Raw genomic sequence first — 18,930 nt, 5'->3', positions numbered from 1 at the left:
GGAGATTCGTGGGGTGGAGGGAATTACCTAACATTTCCTCAGCCCAGGCTGTTGAGCACTTTAAACATCTGAACTGGCACCTTGGATTTTTCATGGAAGCACCCTAGCAACCAACACACAGAGGTAAATGTGATTCTTCCCTGCTTTTTTTAAGCAAAAAAGAAAAAGCGACTCGCTTACATTCTTAAACCAGAAAGGAGATAAAGCAATGAAGAAGATTTATTTGTGCCCTCCATGCTAATTTATGCTCAAGCTTAACGTGGATCTACAGCAAGAGCCTTGTTGGTCCTTGCCTTGGGTCAGGCACAGTTTTGCTCTCCTTTCAAAGGTCAGGATGCATGAGGGCAGTCCTGATTTCAGAAAGGAAGTCTTTTCTGCTGCTCACTTTGAAAAGCGGCTTTTCATCTTCTCACTAAGCCGAGGCTTCTCAAACTTTGTTACTGCTTATCACATTTGACTTGAAAGGGAGAATCAATCGGACTCCCTTAGACATGAGATGCAGTGAAAGCAGACAGCTCAACTGGCAATGCTGTCTTGTGCCCTGGCCCGAGCTGAGTATGTCCAAGGGAGCGGAGGGAGACTGGGCATACTGCAAAGTTTTGTAGCGATGCAGGCTGATGCCCCACTGTTCCCCATGCCCCTTCGCTTGGCACAGATGGAAGGGGAGCATGCAGCTGAGTGCTGGTGGCTGGCAGCTTGCCTTCTGGCTTCGTCTGGCGCAGCTGCTTGTGGGGAGGCCCAGAGAGACATGTGAGGTGGTCTGATCCAGCTCTGGCCCACCAAAGACCCCACCACTTTTGGCAGTAGCTGCAGAAAGAAGAAAAACGTGAAAGTAGACACAGTGCCTCTTCCCTGACCATCAGGTGGATCATTTAATAAGTGTATTTGTGTGTTTCTGCCTACATGATTTTTATTTATTTTTTGATGGGGGGAGACTGTTGGTGAGAACCCATAGTCTTCATTGGACAGGGTGATCGCTGGTTTTAGGGATTCCGATGTTCTGGAGGTACTTCCTGCTGCCCGTAGGGGGCTCTTAGTTTGCCTGGTTCTAAAGAGGCCGCTCTGAAGTGCTTGAGGAGAAGGAGGTCTACCCTGCTTGTGTATTACTTTGTCTGGCAAGTGTCCCTTGAGGGCTACAAAGGCCTGGACTCTGGGAGTGGCAAGGCAAGGCGCCTGGAGCCTCTCGACATCCGGTGTGCTCTCCGGCGGTCCTTTTGCAGCTCTGAAGTGAGGTGCCAGTCTCGCTGTGGGTCCTCTCAGGAGCAAAGCTGTCTCTGACTTGGAGCCAGCAGCGTATTTATTTATTTATTACATTTATATACTGCCCCATAGCCAAAGCTCTCTGGACGGTTTACAAAAATTAAGGTTTATTGGCTGTGCTTTGGCCTGAGCCTCCTCTCTAGGCTAGGCCTGAACTCAAACAAATTGAGGCAGTTCCTCTACCCCACACTCCCAGTAAGTCTGGCTGGGTTGTTGCCTCCCAAGAGCAACTCTGTCCAAACAGTGCACTGCTTGGTTGGTGAGAGATGCTGAAGATTCTTTTGCTATTTCCTCCCACCTCCTTGGGTGTTGCTGAAATGATTCTTCTGTGGAAGATGCCCTTCACATCTTTCAGGGGCAAGGCCACCTCTTTTCAATGTGCTCTGCTTCGTTCTGCGTTTGCTTGTTCTTTAAAATACTATTTTGCATGCTACCTGTGGAGGGAACTGCTCCCTGCTCTGAGATATTATCTTCACATTTCCAAGAACTGGTCTGAGGCAGTCTGTTCTGTTGCCCTAATAGTCTGTACCTCTTGCAGTTAATTGTAAGGTCTTTCCCTCTCTCTGGAAAGGGAGAGAGACGCAGATTGAGACCATCCAGTCCAGTCATAGGTCTGGAAGCAGGCCAGGCCAGCCAACAATTCCTCACAGGTCAGCTCATGTAACCTACTCAGCTGTGCTGCTGAGCAAATGCTTTGTGTGGCTTAAGTGAGCCTCCTTCGCTACACATGCTAGCTCTTCCCCTCTCTCTCCAGTTAGGTCTTGGTGTAAGCTTCTTCCCAACGTCAGTCTGGTCGTGCCTCGCCCACCAAATTGCACCCAAACAAATTTGTGGAGGGCATTGTTTGCACCAGCTAACCTATGTCTCCTGGTGTGATGTCAGAGTGCTCCAGAGGAAAGGAAGGGTAAAGACAATGCACAGTGGTCAGTGCCCTCCTTAAGCAAAGTGAGACTGAACTGAATTGACCAAAACACACGATCCAAATAGTCTAGTCTAACGCAGGATAGATATGAGCAAATCCACTGAATATGTTGTCCCTCTGTTTGGTTGGAGTTGAGGACAAAGTTACTAGGCCAAAGCTTTGGTGTACACCAGATGCACTTAGGTCCTGTGGCAGATCTAGTCCAGCATTCCGTTCTCACAGTCTGGGAAGCTCGCAAGCAGGACGTGATAGCGGTAGCATTCTGTTTCCCAGCAGCTGGGATTTAGGCCTCTGAATTTAGAAAGGGGGGTGTTCATGGGGGCAGGTGGGATCTGAAAGAAGGAAGGCTAAATGCGATCAGATCAGAAAAGGTACCACCAGGGCCAAGAAGATGCCAGCATGGTTAACGAGCAAAGTCAAGGAAGCTCTGAGAGGCAAAAAGTCTTCCTTCAGAAAATGGAAGTCTTGTCCGAATGAAGAAAATAAAAAGGAACACAAACTCTGGCAAAAGAAATGCAAGAAGACAATAAGGGATGCTAAAAAAGAATTTGAGGAGCACATTACTAAGAACATAAAAACCAACAACAAAAAATTCTATAAATACATTCAAAGCAGGAGACCATCTAGGGAGGCGATTGGACCCTTGGATGATAAGGGAGTCAAAGGTGTACTAAAGAACGATAAGGAGATTGCAGAGAAGCTAAATGAATTCTTTGCATCTGTCTTCACAGTGGAAGATATAGGGCAGATCCCTGAACCTGAACTAACATTTGCAGGAAGGGATTCTGAGGAACTGAGACAAATAGTGGTAACGAGAGAGGAAGTTCTAGGCTTAATGAACAATATAAAAACTGACAAATCACTGGGCCTGGATGGCATCCACCCGAGAATTCTCAAAGAACTCAAATGTGAAATTGCTGATCTGCTAACTAAAATATGTAACTTGTCCCTCGGGTCCTCCTCCTTGCCTGAGGACTGGAAAGTGGCAAATGTAACGGCAGTATTCAAAAAGGGATCCAGAGGGGTCCCGGAAATTACAGGCCAGTTAGCTTAACTTCTGTCCCTGGAAAACTGGTAGAAAGTATTATTAAAGGTAGATTAACTAAGCACATAGAAGAACAAGCCTTGCTGAAGCAGAGCCAGCATGGCTTCTGCAAGGGAAAGTCCTGTCTCAGTAACCTATTAGAATTCTTTGAGAGTGTCAACAAGCATATAGATAGAGGTGATCCAGTGGACATAGTGTACTTAGACTTTCAAAAAGCGTTTGACAAGGTACCTCACCAAAGACTTCTGAGGAAGCTTAGCAGTCATGGAATAAGAGGAGAGGTCCTCTTGTGGATAAGGAATTGGTTAAGAAGCAGAGAGTAGGAATAAACGGACAGTTCTCCCAATGGAGGGCTGTAGAAAGTGGAGTTCCTCAAGGATCGGTATTGGGACCTGTACTTTTCAATTTGTTCATTAATGACCTAGAATTAGGAGTGAGCAGTGAAGTGGCCAAGTTTGCTGACGACACTAAATTGTTCAGGGTTGTTAAAAAAGTTCTTCTCCCTCTCTCAGAATACTAGAACTCGTGGACATTCAAAGAAGCTGAATGTTGGAAGTTTCAGGACAGACAAAAGGAAGTACTTCTTTACTCAGCGCATAGTTAAACTATGGAATTTGCTCCCACAAGATGCAGTAATGGCCACCAGCTTGGATGGCTTTAAAAGAAGATTAGACAAATTCATAGAGGACGGGGCTATCAATGGCTACTAGCTGTGATGGCTGTGCTCTGCCACCCTAGTCAGAGGCAGCATGCTTCTGAAAACCAGTTGCCGGAAGCCTCAGGAGGGGAGAGTGTTCTTGCACTCGGGTCCTTCTTGCGGGCTTCCCCCAGGCACCTGGTTGGCCACTGTAAGAACAGGATGCTGGACTAGATGGGCCACTGGCCTGATCCAGTAGGCTCTTCTTATGTTCTTATGAAATGCAAGAGGATGGGGATGCCAGGCTTTTGGAGTCCTGGCGTCAAATCCTGTCTCGATTGTACTCAAAGCCTTTGTAAGAAGGGGATGTTTTATTATGTACCTACAAAGCCCCCTTGTGAAGTCTTGTGGCACACAGTGTTCTATGGAAGACTTTAACATTTAACATCCAGCCAGAATGACACTTAAGAGGCTGCTGTGGTGAGAGCAGGTGGGCTTGGTGACTGAGGCTTGGCAGTTCTTCACTTGAGAATATGTCCCTCTAGGCCTTCCAGCGCTTCAGCTTCCGCTGGCCTCTATTTCCCCTTCCTGTGTTTTTCATTTGCTTTGGATCCCTAACCACCTCCTAAAAATGGAATCTGAAAGCCAGAAGCTTCCTTTCAGGGAGTTTTTGACATTCTGGAACAGTTGTGGTTTTAAATCTGATAGCTCCCTTTTAATAGCTGCTGTTGGCTCTTTTGCCCCAAGATGTGTAGCTTTTGAGGTTGTCCCCTAGTTGAGCCTAGAAAATGCTTCCTGGGGATTTGGGAAGCCAGGCTGGAGACGCAGCCTTAGGCCTGCCTTCAGATTCCACTTCTACCTGGGCTGTGGCTGAGTGGTGGCAATAGAAACAATCGCTTATGAGGGTGGGCAAGTCATGAGCACTCTGCTTCCCTTCTCTTGGCTGTAAGACAGCCGTTGCAATGGCAATGCAGCATGACCTGCTCTAGTGCTGTGTCATGGGTGAGGAGCCTCTGGCGGCCCTCAAGACACTGCTGCAGTCCAACTCCCGTAACCCTCCTTGACCGCTGGCCAGAGGCCAGCCAGGGGTTCCTCATTCCCTCTGCTGTGTGGAGGACATCGATCCGTTCATCCTGGCGTGCAGCTGAAAGTAACTCTGCATATTACAGCCATGTGGTTTGTTTATGACCTCCCTGGAAATAGTTAATGGATGACTGTTTCGCTTTGGCAGCTTGATTTGGTTTTTACATAGTGTTTGTTATTGTAAGCAGCCCTGGGACCTTAGGGTGAAGGGCTTGTGAGAAACCCAATTAATCAATAATTTATTTATTTATTAGATTTCTGTCCCGCGCTTTCTCCCAGTAGGAGCCCAGGGTGGCATTTTGTCCAGTATAAGAACATTTTTGGGGATCTCAAAAGATAGGAACAGCAGACCAGAGATGAACTGATTCCATCAAGGAAGCCACAGACCTGAACTTACAAGATCTGACCAGGGTGGTGCTCTTGGAGGTCGCTGATTCATAGGGTCGCCATAAGTCAAAATGGACTTGAAGGCACATAACAACAACAAAAGATAGGGCGAAAGTCCTGTTGAATATGAGAAGCTGTCTAAAGGAAAGCCTCTGTTTTCTCATCCGTTTGGAAATCTGGAATGGCGAATCTTCCATAGTGGCAGCAATGCACAGTAGCAAACATGGCTTTGAAATGTAGCATAAATCCTACCAACACTGTAAGGGATCCAGATTTATAAGGTGTTGGCACTCATTTCATCACCTTGAATATGTTTTAAGGAGTTTATCTACCATAATGAATGTAAAAAGAGTTTAAAATCCAGAAACTTAAGAGCAACCTAAAGCATCATAATGTCCCTGACCTGTCTGTATTTCAGATGGCTGTGGTAGCTACACTGTCTAAGGCTAATTCAGCCTTTGCCAACCTGTTGCCCTCCATATATTGTTGGACTATAACTCCCATCTGCCCCAGCCAGCAACATCTAGCCTAGCACCATCTGTAGGGCACTGGGTTGGCAAAGGCTGGGGTAACCGTTGGGCTTGGATACAAACTGGAAGGAGGTGCTTTGTTGCTGAAATCTGGCCTAGAATCTGGAAGTGGGACCAGGCACTTCTGTGTGACTATACAGTATGGCACCCTTACTTTTCAGACCCAATGATTGCTACTTGGATCTACAGCTGAAATGGAATTAGGTGTAACACTGGAGTTGGTCAGTCCCAGATGACCCCCTCCCTGGGTTCCCCACACAAAGGGGCACTTGGCTTCAAGCAGGGTCTTGGCCCCAGAGCCCGGATGCCATGTGCAGGTGATGCCTCCTCAGCTGTGCTAAGGGAGATGCTCTCTGCTTGGGCCGGTTGGCTGTGGAGGGAGTGAGGGGAGGGGAGTGGGAAGGTGAAAGAAACCGATCCTGCTCTCTGTGCGGGATGGGCCTTGCCCCTCACAGGCCTTTTCTTCCAGGCAGAAAGCGAGGCCGGAGCCTGGTGCTCCCACTGTGGGGCCTCTGCTGGGAGCTGAAGTGTATCCGTGAGCTTAATTCCAAACAGACTGCTCCAAGCGGGGGCCGACTGGGGTGACTGCACCTGTGTTTATCAGCACACTCCCCCAGCTGCCTTGGGGGCTCCATTTCGCTTAGCTCGGCACATGAAGCTCCACCTTTGGGACACTACAAGGACTTCCTCCTGGCCAGACTGCGTTCGCAAGGCTCTGCCGTTTTTATAAGGCTCCCATCGCCCACAGAACGTCGAGGTTTAAAATTTCTCTTGGTAAAAATAAATCCAAGCAGACGCCCTTCTCTGGCCTTCTGCCGCCGCGGTCCCCTTCACCAGAATTAGTTTACCTTCTGCGGCACCTCTCCTCCCCCTCCCCCGCTCAATCATACCAAATAATAATTTTGACCCGTGTTGCTCTCTTTATGGTTCCAAAATCAACAAGATATATTATCCTTTTGACACTCACCAGAGGGGATATGTTGCACTGGAACATTTGCAGAAAAGATTGTGTCTGTCAGTAACAGGCCAGAGAAAAGCTGAGCTTTGGCCTAATGGAGCCAACGAGGCGAGGGCCAACCTCGAGCTGCTGCCATTGTCCTCGGAAATGCCTCGTTAATGGGAGCTGCTGGCCCACAGGGCCTCTCCAGAGGCAGCCTTGGCTAGCTGGGGGCAAACAAAAACATTTCTCGGCTTAGGGAAGGGGTTGCATAACGGTTTGCATCTTCCCCCAACTTTTTCCTCCTACGTGGCACATAGGGGGCCGTCATTGTCTTCTGAGTATTGGCTCGAGCCGGAGGGAGGAATGAGGCCCAGCAGAGAAGTCCAGGAGGCCAGAAGAGGACCTCGTGTAAACCTAGTAGGCGGGGCGGGGGGGTCGCCTTAGTGGGCTGTTAGGCTTCATTGGCTTGCTCTGGTTTGTTCATGCATTTATACTCCCCTTTTTGAGGAAATCCTCTGCAAAGTAGTCTACAGTATTTTAACAGACACATCCATTCTGCTGTTTTCCAAAGGCATCACTGGCAACACCACGTGGGAGGCTGGGGTCCAAGGGAAGGAGCAGCCCTTGCTGGGCCGGGATGTGCTGCTGTTGCTCCTTCATCAGAGGGCAGCGGCGGCCTTACTTTCAGCCAGGAAGGGGGCTTCTCTCTTCAAGGTGCCTCTAGAATGAGAGCGGCTGCGTATGGGGCAGGGCAAAGACTCTGAGAGAGGGCTTGTTAGGACCTGAAGAGTTCCATTTTGGGGGATACAGGCACTTCCTGCCTTGTATACCTGCCCTTCAACACACATTTCTAGGGCGTCTAAAGATAAACATATAAAAGCAATGTGGTTGGCCATGAAATAAAAACAGGAGAAATAAAAAGGCCTTTGCCTGGTGCTGAAAAAAGACATAAGGGAGGTACCAAGTGGACCTCCCCAAGGTGGACGCTCTGGGCAGCTGAGGCGTTCCTCTCAGCTCTCGCCACCCGCTTCAGAGGGGTCACTGTAAGGCACAATGGGCCTTCTGCCTGCCAAAGGAGAGGACTTCTCTTCCCTGCTGTGTGGTTCTGTCCTTGAGTTACACCCAGGGCCGCTGAGAGGCAGGTACCAGGGGTACAGATGTACCAAGTCCACCAATCGCGGGAGTCCCAGACTCTGGACTTTCATTTAAAAAAACAAGTCTCTAGCTCTCCTAAAATGGAAATTATGATGCAAAATATGCAGGTACCTTTCTAAGTGATTTCTGTGAGAGGAACTGGCATGGCTGTTCCAGCCTTTTAGTGTTTTTAGCCAATGAGTGAAGTCAGAGCTGTGACTGAGTTGCTTGGTCACCAGGCGATAGGAATCTCTGTGGTCCTAAAGAGCTGCTGTTTCCCTTTCCTTTTCTAATGCATGCTATTTATTATATTGATTAGATGCCTTTCTCACCGAAGTGACTTACATTAAAACCATTTAAAACAAACACAATCAATCAGTAAACCCTGAAAACACATCAGTACAAAGTAAAGAACTGGGCCTCTAAAAGAGATCACCACTAGCTATGGCTCCACACATTAAGGGCCAAAAGCCTGGGTCAAGAGGAAAGTCTTTGCCTGGTGCCTAAAGAAAGATGGCACCAGGTATGTCTCCCTGTGGAGAGCATTCCACAAGTGGGAGGTCACCACTGAAAAGGCCTGTTCTCATATTGCTGCTTTCCAAGCCTCCAGTGAAGGGGACACAGGAAGAAGGGCCTCAGGTGGTGATCACAGGGTCTGGGTTGATTCATATGGGGAGAGGCAGTCCTTGAGGTACTGGGGTCACTTTTGCTGCTGCTGCCTCGTTTTCTAGTCCTTGGATTCTCTGTTGTTTGTCTCTGTTGCTTGCCCTTCCTTTTCTCCTAACAACCAGGATGCGTCTTTCCTGTGGTGGATTCATCTGAGATCAGGTATCACTACAAGTTGTTTTCTGCAAATACTGCTATACAATAAGTGCAATTGTATGTTAACAAATCCCCACCCCTGCAAATGGCAAAATGCAAAAACTTTGCAAAGAGGCTTGGGCATGTCTCCTGCTGTGCAGGAGCTAAAGACCAGGCACTCACTACAAATTTACTGTATAGTTAACTTACAGCACAGTGATATACATGTGTGTTCAGAAACAAGTCTCTTTGTGTTTAATGGGCCTTACTCCTAGGTAAGTGGGAACTCCTAGATTAGTAAGGTAATAGCAGCCTAGGCTTTGGTTTAGGGTTGGCATTGGAGGAAAGCAGTGTTCTTCTGTCTTTAACAGCTGTGTAGCAGGCAGAAATTCAAGAGATCAAGCCTTTTCTAGCATGGAAACAGTTATGGGAAAAGCTTCCCCATGTCACATGGCCACTGATTTGTTTTTGTGCCTTCCAGGTGCCAAAGAGGACCCAAAGCATATGTGAATCTGTGCACTTTTCTGGAAGTGGGCCAGAGGGTGTACTAAGCAGAGCTGGGGAAAGTTACTTTTTTTTTTTTTTGAACTACAACTCCCATCAGCCCCAGCCACCATGGCCATTGGATTGGGCTGATGGGAGTTGTAGTTCAAAAAAAGCAACTTTTCCAAGCTCTGGTAGTGAGCCCACAGAATCCTCTTGGCATACCTGGCCACCCCACCTGCTGCTCTGGGCAGAGCAGGCGGCTTGACCGGTGGCTCAGGTCTTGTTTTCGATAGTGGGGGTGATGCTGCCAGTCTTTTAGCTGCGTGGTGAGAGGCAGAGTCCTTCCTGGGCCTAGACTGGTCGTGTTCCAGAGCTGATGGGATGCTGATATCTCAGTCAGGGCCTGCTCCCTTCCAAGCAGGGCTCTCCCAGCAGACATTTAACAAAATGAGGGGTCTTGTTACCAAGCATACTTCCCCATGGAGCCAACCAGCCAAACGGGAGAGGAGCCCTTCTCCTGCACTACAGCAAAGGGTGTTGGAGAGCCATTTTGCTCCCTTCAGGCAAAGGCTCTGGCGAGAACATCGGAGGCTGCCTTGTACTGAGTCAGACCCCTGAAGATGCCACTGGGGATTGAACCTGGGGCCTTCTGCACGCAAGGTTGATGCTGTACAGCTGAGTCACGGCCCTCCCGGAAGGAAGGAAGGAAGGAAGGAAGGAAGGAAGGAAGGAAGGAAGGAAGGAAGGAAGGAAGGGAGTCCATTAATCTTTGTGCTGCAACTGCCACCTCCAGGGTTGCTGACCTGACGGCCAGGGCAGAGGCTGCCGTATCTCATGTGATCCCACTGCTGTCCTGCAGTGGCTCCTGCAGTCTGCCCTGCCCTGCCCTCCCTGTTGTGTGGTCTATGTTCTTCCTACTAGTTTTGCTTTCCGTGCCTTCTGCCTCGTAAGCCTCTAGAGGGGGAAGCGCCAGTTGCCAGATTCACCTTGCAAGTCGGATGTTTTGAAGCTGAGGCTTGGCCCAGCTGCTGACAGTACAGCAGCAGGCCTCTGAGTCCCTGTGGCCAGGGAGGAGCCAGCCCTGCCACCGTTCCGCTGTGTTGCGTGGAGGGGATGCTGCTGCATGTGCAGCTGGCTGAGTGTTGGAAATGAGACATCACTGGCGAAGGCTGGACCGTGGGGAAGTAAATCAGTCCCTTGCTTTCATTAAGCAGCCCGAGCCGAGGCCTCCATGCTTGGAGGTGCAGCAGACTGGACCAACCCTCACGTGGAGGAAGCAGCCTGGCTTCCTTTCCAGCTGTCTTCTATTAGCAAGGCCTCCACCCTTAAGAAAACCAGCATGACGGCAAGGCGGCCTCCTGCCTCTCTGGCTGCTGCCTCCATACCCCTTTCTTGCATAAAGAGGTGGATTCTGTGTGGTTCCAGCCTTGCCTTGCAGAGCAAGGGGGCCAGGCAGTGGTCCTCCTCCCCCACCCCACCTTGGTTCCTTTTTCTAGGTTCAGGCTTGCCTCATCCCTGGTGTGTTGACAGCATCGTCACCTGGAGCATGCGAGGCTTCTACGTGAAGGTAGCTGAACCTTTCTGTTCCAGTGCTAGTTCTCCAGTTCCTACACGGGGTATGTGGAGAAGCTCCTTGTGCTGGGCTAAGGCATCCACACTGCAGGGCAAACAGTCTAGGCTGGCATTCTTCAACCTTGGAGTCCCTTGGTATTGCTGGGCTGTAACTCCCATAGTTTCCAACCCACTTAGCCACTAGCCAGGGGTGATGGGAGTTGCAGTCCAGCAACATCAGGAGACCCCAAGGAGGAAGAACATGGGCCGAGGCAGCCTCCCTGAAGGGGTCCCTCCACACACACACAGCAGACCCAGCTCATTCCGCCTTGCTGACATCAACTACTCCAGTCTTTTGGCTGGTCCTGCCTGAGGCAGAGACGCTGGGCCAGGCTTTTATGACCTTTAAATCAGACTATTATGATGTGGTGTATTATGGCCTTGCTATGCAAAATGGTGCATGGATTCCAGCTGTTCTGGCAGGTCTGCACTGCAGTGTGTCCGCAGGCACTTGGCTGGCCCAGAGTCAACCATCAGCTTTGTCTCAGGATTGCTTTGAAGGACTCAAAGCAAGGCGCTCATTGTGATCTCTCTCGCTTTCCTTTCTTCTCTTACACAGCTGTGCTTTGAGCTTAGTCACTGCTTAAGAGCATCTGAAGCTGGTTTTACTGGCCGTAGTATTCTGTAAGGTTAAGGGCTTCTGGAGGCTTCGTTTATTGGGAGGGGGGGCTCAGATGTGTACGGTATTACCAGCTGCAGCCTGAGACAGCGCCAGGAAAACATGCCTCAGCATGTTGAGACGTCTGCCACCCTGGACTCCTGCTGGGAGGAAGGGCAGGATATAAATCAAATAATAAATCAAATAAATCTTATCCTGTACCTAAAGCGGCCGTTCGCTTTGCCACTTGCCCCAGGGGAGCAGCAGATCAGACCCCCCCCCCCTTTGTCCCCTTACCTGGGTGCCTATCCTCACCATTTAAAGTCCAGGAGAGAGCCTGGGCCATGTGCCCTCTGTAGCCCTGCCTGTCTGGTGGGTGGGTGGGCATTCCTGTTGAATGGCTCACAGGTGGTCTCAAGCATGGCCCTCTCTGTTGTTGGCCTCCAGCATCTGATTCTGAAATAACCCATTGCCTTACTATTAAAACATGTATACTCCACCTTTCCACTTGAAAATCCACAAGTTGGCTAATAAACATAATTAAAATCTGCTACAAATCTGAAAAATAACACAATTTTAAAAGGCAGCAGACGCTCAGCAAAAGCATCGAAACTCCTTGGAGCATCAGGTGAAGTACAACTCGACTGCTGCTGGCAAAATTCCCCCTTTGCCAAACGCCTGAACCTCCGAAAGGAGGGCAAAGGGCCGGAGAGTGTGGCTTAGCTCTCATGGCGAATGTGTTGCCTGGAAGTGCAGAAAGGCTCTCGTCAGCATAGTGTGGCTGTGTTCAAGCCCCATAGCCGAGTCCTTCACAGCCAGAGCTCATCGCTGCCCCTGCACAGGTTGGCAGTAGGCTCATTTTGTTTGATTCAGAGATTGACTGATGGGCAGGAGGCGGGGGGGGGGAGAAGTTCCATTGCACAAGTGTAAATCCTTGTGCTGATGGGGTGTTTGAGGTGGATCCCTCTCCCCTGCAATCAAGTTTTGTATTTTGGGGGCTACACTTGGATCTTGCTTTGTCACTGGAGGCGCAGGGAGCATCTGCAGCAAGGGAGTTGCTTTCGTCATCTTAGACTGGGGACAGAAAGTGCCTCCTCCCAGTTATATGTGACCTGGTAACATAGAGGATGACCTTTGCAGTGCATCTTGGGTAGGGCTCAAAACTTTGGTCACTTCAAAATAAAAACGCTAGTCTGTTGACAGACTGGTTGGTGAGAACATATTTTGCCCATATGGGAAGGACCTCGCTGGCTTTTGGACTGTTTCTGAGCATGATTCAAGGTGCCGATGCTTGCCTTTAAAGCCCTCTGATTTAGGACCCACCAAGTAACTCCCCACCACCTGAAGCAAGGTGGGTAGTGACTGCTGGGAGGGCTTTTTCAGTGGTGGCACCCTGATAGTGAAATTCCTGCGCCACATAGACTTGCCTTGCACCATCATGGTTATCCTTTTGGCACCAGGCAATAACATGCTTATTCTCCCAGGCTTTTTACCGCATTTTTGTTTCTTAATACGCTATTCTATCTTGTTTTTGTAAACCAGAAGCTCCACTGAAAGGCAGTCTGTAAATCTTTTAAATAAATAGAAACTAAAAAGAAATGCATGCACGCACACCTGACCATCCCATGTTCGGATGCTTGTTTCCCTGCTGAGGACAGGCTTTGGCCCTGTTAGGCTGCAGCCCAATTCTGGCTCATTCTGGGGAGGGAATAGCTCAGCCTCCCCCAATGTGAGAAGAAGGTAGGGTCAAGCCAGCAAAGAGTCCATCCCTTAAACAAGAAGAGCGAGTCTCTCTCCCTTTTTGGCTACTTTTAGTTTGGCGGTGGCCACCTGGCCCATCTGATGTCACTGCCTTTGCCTTTTGCAGCACAGTTCACGTTGCCCTTTCTTCCAGGTGTCTGCCAGCAACCTCCTTATGACCTTTCCCCTCTGCCTCCCTCCCAGCCTTTGATGAGGCAGCCTGCAAGTGCTGTGCAGCAAGCCCCCCTTTGGGTCCTTCTGTGTTGTATCTCCATCCCAGGCCTCTTTGATGTTTTACACATTGTGCCGTGCATGGGAGAGGGCGAGAGGGCTCAGCAGTGCCATGCAGGGACCTTTGCTTGCTGTCGTAAGCGCGTCCAGCGCTGTTTCTCTGAGGAGCTTAGGTAACGACCGCATGGGAAGGAGCTCTTTTTAGGATCCTGTTTAAAACAGGCTCCAGTTCCCCTGAGGATTTTAATCCTGAAGCCACCCGCTGCACCCGTGCTTTTCCCACTGTTGAAGTAACATCTCATTGAGAAGCCGGCACTGCAATGCCTCAGGCAGACCCCGGTTTTTTATGTTTCTTCCAGACATTTCCCAGCATAAAATGTCACCTTACAATAATTGATTTCGAGTTTCAGTGTTCCAAAATGAAATATCATACAGAACAAAATTACAATGTACCATTTGTAATTCATTAATATGAGAGCATTGGTCTGATTACTTTTGCAAGGCCCTGTATAAAGGCATACAGTGTCCTCACGCTGTCAGCCTGCCCTCCCACCCGTCAGTGTGCCCCCTCCATGATGCCCACATTCCCTAAAGTAGCAGCAGGGTAAGGGCGGTCTTCTCTGGCACTTCCGGAGCTTTTAGAAGAGGACCGAAAGGGGCCATTGGCTCCAGAAAGCCTGCAAAGAGTTAAGAGCCATTCTTGCAGTGGGGGTGGGGGTGGAGAGAACTCAAATACTTTCTTTTGCACCGTGTTTTATAGGGCAATTAAATGGCTGTGAAGAGTTTATAAGGGTTGGCTTCAAAGATTTCATTTCAGGGGTGATGAAAAGGTCTTAGGGTGTTGTGTTTATCCAATTTTGTACAGAGCAACATGAACTCTTACCGTCTGCCCACCTGCCTCTCTTAAAACTCCCTCGCTCCCTGCAGCCTCCTGGGGAGGGCCAGAGTGTTGGCTCACATGCCTTCCTTTCAACCGCTTCCTGCCATGCAATTTGCAAAGTGTTGATAGTCTTGTAAGGATGCAGGTTGTGCTCAGCGCCTGAACCAGCAGCCCTGATCCTGAGAGCCTTCAGAGGCACGCTGGGGACCGTAGCAAAGGTCCTCACTTGGGTTTGCCAGTACTGTTTGTGGGGGAGGGGGGAACATTGCTTAAGGGCTTTTCAGTGGCAAATGAACAGAGGCAGTCTCTACCTTTGAGAGAGTGAGTGCAATCCTGCCATCTACATCCAGCAGACTTGAAGTGAGCGATCATAAATCCATGCCGTATTTGAGAGTTTCTCTTCCCATCCACGAGTCCTCTGGCTCACGTAGATCTCCAGGAGATGCCCTGCTTCCAGTTCCACCTGGCTGATGCATGGACTAGAACAGGGTGCGAAGTGGCGGGGGGATTGTTCTTCTCTGTGGTGGTCCTCAGGTTGTGTTCTTTTAGGGCTCAAGCCTATATTAGGGTGTTTTTAAATATTTGTAATGACATATTTATTTTATTTATTACATTTATACGCCACCTTTCTTTCCATGATAGAAACCCAAGGAGGCTTACTACACATGGTTCCCAGTCCCATCCAGGCACTGACCAGGCCTGACCCTGCTTAGCTTCAGCAGGGAGTTGGCCTCATGTGCCTCCAGACCATAGCCTGAATATAGACCATATTTCAAAATGGTTGTAACCCACCATGGGACCTTTGGGTGAAGGGTGGGTAATTAATAATAATCCTGTTTTCCTGAGGGAGCCTGCCAGAAAGGACCATTCAGGTTTCCAGAAGATACTCTTACTGTGTGGATCAAACCAGGGACCTCTAGCCAAGGGTCCTGGTGCCAGGAGCAGCCAGCCCGATGCTTCTGAGGAGGCCACAAGCAGAGGCGTGAAATCAGCTGCCCTCCCCTGCCGTTCCCCCGCCCCCACCCTGTTCACCCGGCTTTCACAGCTGCCTCGCTGCCCCTGAAGGTGTAAAAAGGTTCCATTCGCTGTGATGGTGAATAGCTGCCCACAGACTTGTCCCTGTGAGTTTGTGGACCACCCACCCATTAACTTGTATTTAAAATTTTCCTGTTTAGAAAGATGTTTGGTGACTGTACATTTGTGCTGTTTGCTGCATTCTACATCGTTAATTGGTTTTGTAGTCTGATTTTATTATGTTTGCCTTTAAATAGCTAGCTGTTGCCAGCTGCTTTGATGATAAACATTTTAAAAGTAAATAAAGCATCCAGTATGTTGAGACTAGAATCAAAATGAACATGCCGGTCATTGGGGTTCATCCTGATGACATCCACTTTGTTAATGGCAAGGAGAGAAAGCAACCAGTAAGCCACTTCCTTTGAGCGTCACTTGTTCAGCCTACCCCACCCCAAGCTGAAAGGTGAATCCCATGAGAGCTTCACTCCCCAGTGCACCCCGCTGCCTGCCCCCCTCCGCCCTGCAGCTTCCCAGCCACAGTCTGCATTTCACGATGAGATGTTCTAGCACATTTTATATATCCCCTTCCCAAAATGCTCTTCAGGTGGGAAAGGTTTACATTAAAAGTAGGGGGTAAATGAAGAACAAACAACCCCCCTTGCCCTTCTCTGTAGGCCAGAGGTGAGGAATTAGATCCAGCAAGCAGGCCAGATCTTTATCTCACTCTCCCACACACATACATGGGGAGGGGGGGAATGTTTAACAGGTGGGTGGGGAAGTGGCACTGATTTCTCAGTGTTTCATATGAGTTGGCTTCAGTTGGCTTCTTGGAATGAATCAGCCATCATGCTGTAGCCTTTTCTTTCTTCACCATGCCATTTTCCACTGTAGCAAACAAGCAAGCAAGGCCCTCTCTGAATACATCAGAGCTCTGCTGTTCCCCGTCCAATCTCTGCATTTTGTCTTCTGCCCTCTGATCCTTGCAAACAATGACTCCACAGTCCCTTTATAGAGTACAGATTGCATGTAGTGAAAGAGGAGGCAGCAGGGTGTTGGCAAGGACATGTCAGTAAGTCAAGCGACTTGAGGTGCGTCTTTCCCCCTATTCCTTTGCAGGGCCACTGGGAGGAGGAGTCAGGCAGGGGACCATCCAGCCCACATCCCACAGGACCTGAAGCTGCCCAGGGGGCTGCCCGACCTCTTCAAAACATTGAAGAAGGGAGATGCTTCCCCATTCCACCTAGTCAACTTGCATCCTGAATGAGAGTCGTACCATTAGGAAGGTCTCCAGAACATTTAGCTTGAATTCTGTGGCAGGAAGAGACTCCCTTATGTTCAGAGTTAAGACGTAACAAGCCTGGCAGTTTAAATGCCAAAATGCAGGACGTGGTGCAAGGCCACCGTCTGAGCTTGAAACCAGGCAGGTATTTGGGTCCAAGTCTCGCACACACAAGCCCTGCAAGTAGCAGTCCATCTCTTGTGCCCTGCAGGTAGTGACAGATACGCTGCCATAGTTGTGAGCCTCCCTCCTCCCAGGTGACTCTCAGACACAGATGGGAAGGGGAAAGGCTGCCGGCCGCCTGACCTTCCAGTAGCTGGGGCCTGCCAGGCTCTTCATGGTTTTCTGCCTCCACTATAGTCCTTCATAAGAGTACTGTTAGGTTTACCGGTGCCAAGTCCCTGGCAGGTTCCAGACCCTGAGACCTGGGCTGTTGCCCTGCTGAGCTTTGCTCCAAATAACCAGGCTGAATGAACCTGCATTTTACTTTCTTTGCTTGGAGGCAGTTTGAGCTCCCAGAGTGGCTGCCTAGGTTAAGATGGCTGCTTCCTTCTTTTCAGTGAGAATGAGGCGCTGTGGCGGGAGGTGGCCAGTTTGCGGCAGAAGCACACCCAGCAGCAGAAGGTTGTGAACAAGGTAAGCACAGCCTGTCTTTCTCCACGCGTGGCGTCTCCTCTGCCGTTCCAGATGGGCCGTGCAGCAGCTGGGGCTGTTGAGCTGCCAAGGGAAGGAGACCAGGGCGTATCAGGAGGTGGCATCTGGCTTTGTAAAGGGACCCTGAGGGTAAGGGCCATAATCTCTTACCTGTTGGTAAATTCTCCATTGTAAGCCAAGGCTCCATCTTGGTGTTTTTCCAGACAGGGATTTAATATCACAAATGATATGATTAATGATTTTTCTGATCCGATTGGCTTTTAAGGGCTGCTGATCAGCGTATGTGTGTGTGCATGTGCGTGGGGAGGGGGGCCCATAGATTTGAGCAGGGTGGTCCCTTCCTTGTGTACCTTTGGATCTCAGTCGTCCAGGCAGGGATCCCTCTCCAACAACGGTGGGCATCACTCTTCATGGCATTTCACTTTCTCTCCTGCAGCTTATCCAATTCTTGATTTCGTTGGTGCAGTCCAACCGCATTCTCGGGGTGAAGAGGAAGATGTAAGTGGGCCCAGTCAAGAGGCAATACCTTGATTTTCCTGTCGGCTGGGAGAAACTCTTAAGGTGGCTCACAAAGGATGTGATGTGTAGGATACTTCCTGAGATGTTCAAGCAGCCTTAGAATTGTAGAGTTGGAAGGGGCCCATAAGGCCATCGAGTCAAACCCCTACTCCATGCAGGAATCCACGTTAAAGCAGACCTGACGGGTGGCTGTCCAGCTGCCTCTTGAATGCCTCCAGTGCTGGAGAGCCCACCACCTTCCTAGGTCATTGCTTCTATTGGTGTCCTGCTAAAACAGTTAGGAAGTTTTTTCTGAAGTTCAGTTGAAATTTGGCTTCCTGCATCTTGAGCCCATTATTCCGTGTCCTGCACTCTGGGATGATCGAGAAGAGATCCCGGTCCTCCTCTGTGTGACAACCTTTCAAGTACACCTGATGCATCATGCAGCGCTGTGGGGCATACACTCTGGGGCACTGATCCTCTAGCAGTCAGCTCTTTCCTAGAAACTGGCTAGCATGGAATAGCCTGTCCAAGGAATGGCCTTTTCTGAAGTGTTCTGAACAGAAAGGCACCTGCCACAGTCAGATAGCTGTCTTTGGGGATCTCTAGGCAAAAATGGGGGGGATCCCTGCCACTTTGGGGGTGCATGTGTGTGTCTTGGTCCTCGTAACCTACCTCATGCTCGTCTCCTCTTATTTATTTATTTATTTATATCCCGCCCTTCCTCCCAGCAGGAGCCCAGGGGGGCAAACAAAAGCGCTAAAAACACTTTAAAACATCATAAAAACAGACCTTAAAATTACATTAAAACAAAACAACGTTAAAAACATTTTTTTAAAAAGCTTTAAAAACATCTCTAAAAAAAGGGTGAAAAACATTATTGAAAAAAAACATGTTAACATTCTAACACAGGTGCAGACTGGGATAGGTCTCAACTTAAAAGGCTTGTTGGAAGACTCTTCTCTCTTGCTTGGCCTCACAAGTCTCTGGCTTTCCCTTCCAGCCCCTTGATGTTGAATGATGGCAGTTCTGCCCACCCCATGCCCAAGTATAGCCGACAGTACTCTTTGGAGCACATCCACGGCCCGTCCCCTTACCCCGTAAGTACTTGCCTTGGGGCGAGGGAGGGTGGGCTTAGCTGCATATTGAGCTGGAGACCCTGTGGGGCTACCGCTTGGCCTTGCTAACTGCTGGAAGCTT

The 18,930-nt window shown here is 49.4% G+C and overlaps 1 protein-coding gene across 2 annotated transcripts in view; it reads left to right on the top strand.

The window, feature by feature from the left end:
* Nucleotides 1-18,930, top strand: part of HSF1 (heat shock transcription factor 1) — a 42,810-nt gene that overhangs the window by 12,746 nt on the left and 11,134 nt on the right. For both annotated transcript variants that reach the window (XM_061607188.1, XM_061607187.1), the window contains exons 5-7: nucleotides 17,139-17,214; nucleotides 17,669-17,730; nucleotides 18,734-18,830. In XM_061607188.1, the coding sequence (XP_061463172.1) occupies nucleotides 17,139-17,214; nucleotides 17,669-17,730; nucleotides 18,734-18,830 (235 nt within the window). The remainder of the gene's footprint in view (nucleotides 1-17,138; nucleotides 17,215-17,668; nucleotides 17,731-18,733; nucleotides 18,831-18,930) is intronic.

Source organism: Rhineura floridana, chromosome 1 (genome assembly GCF_030035675.1).
Source record: "Rhineura floridana isolate rRhiFlo1 chromosome 1, rRhiFlo1.hap2, whole genome shotgun sequence".
Classification (NCBI taxonomy): domain Eukaryota; kingdom Metazoa; phylum Chordata; class Lepidosauria; order Squamata; family Rhineuridae; genus Rhineura; species Rhineura floridana.
Note: the sequence above shows the minus strand (reverse complement) of the source record. Positions and strands in the feature narration are given on the sequence as shown.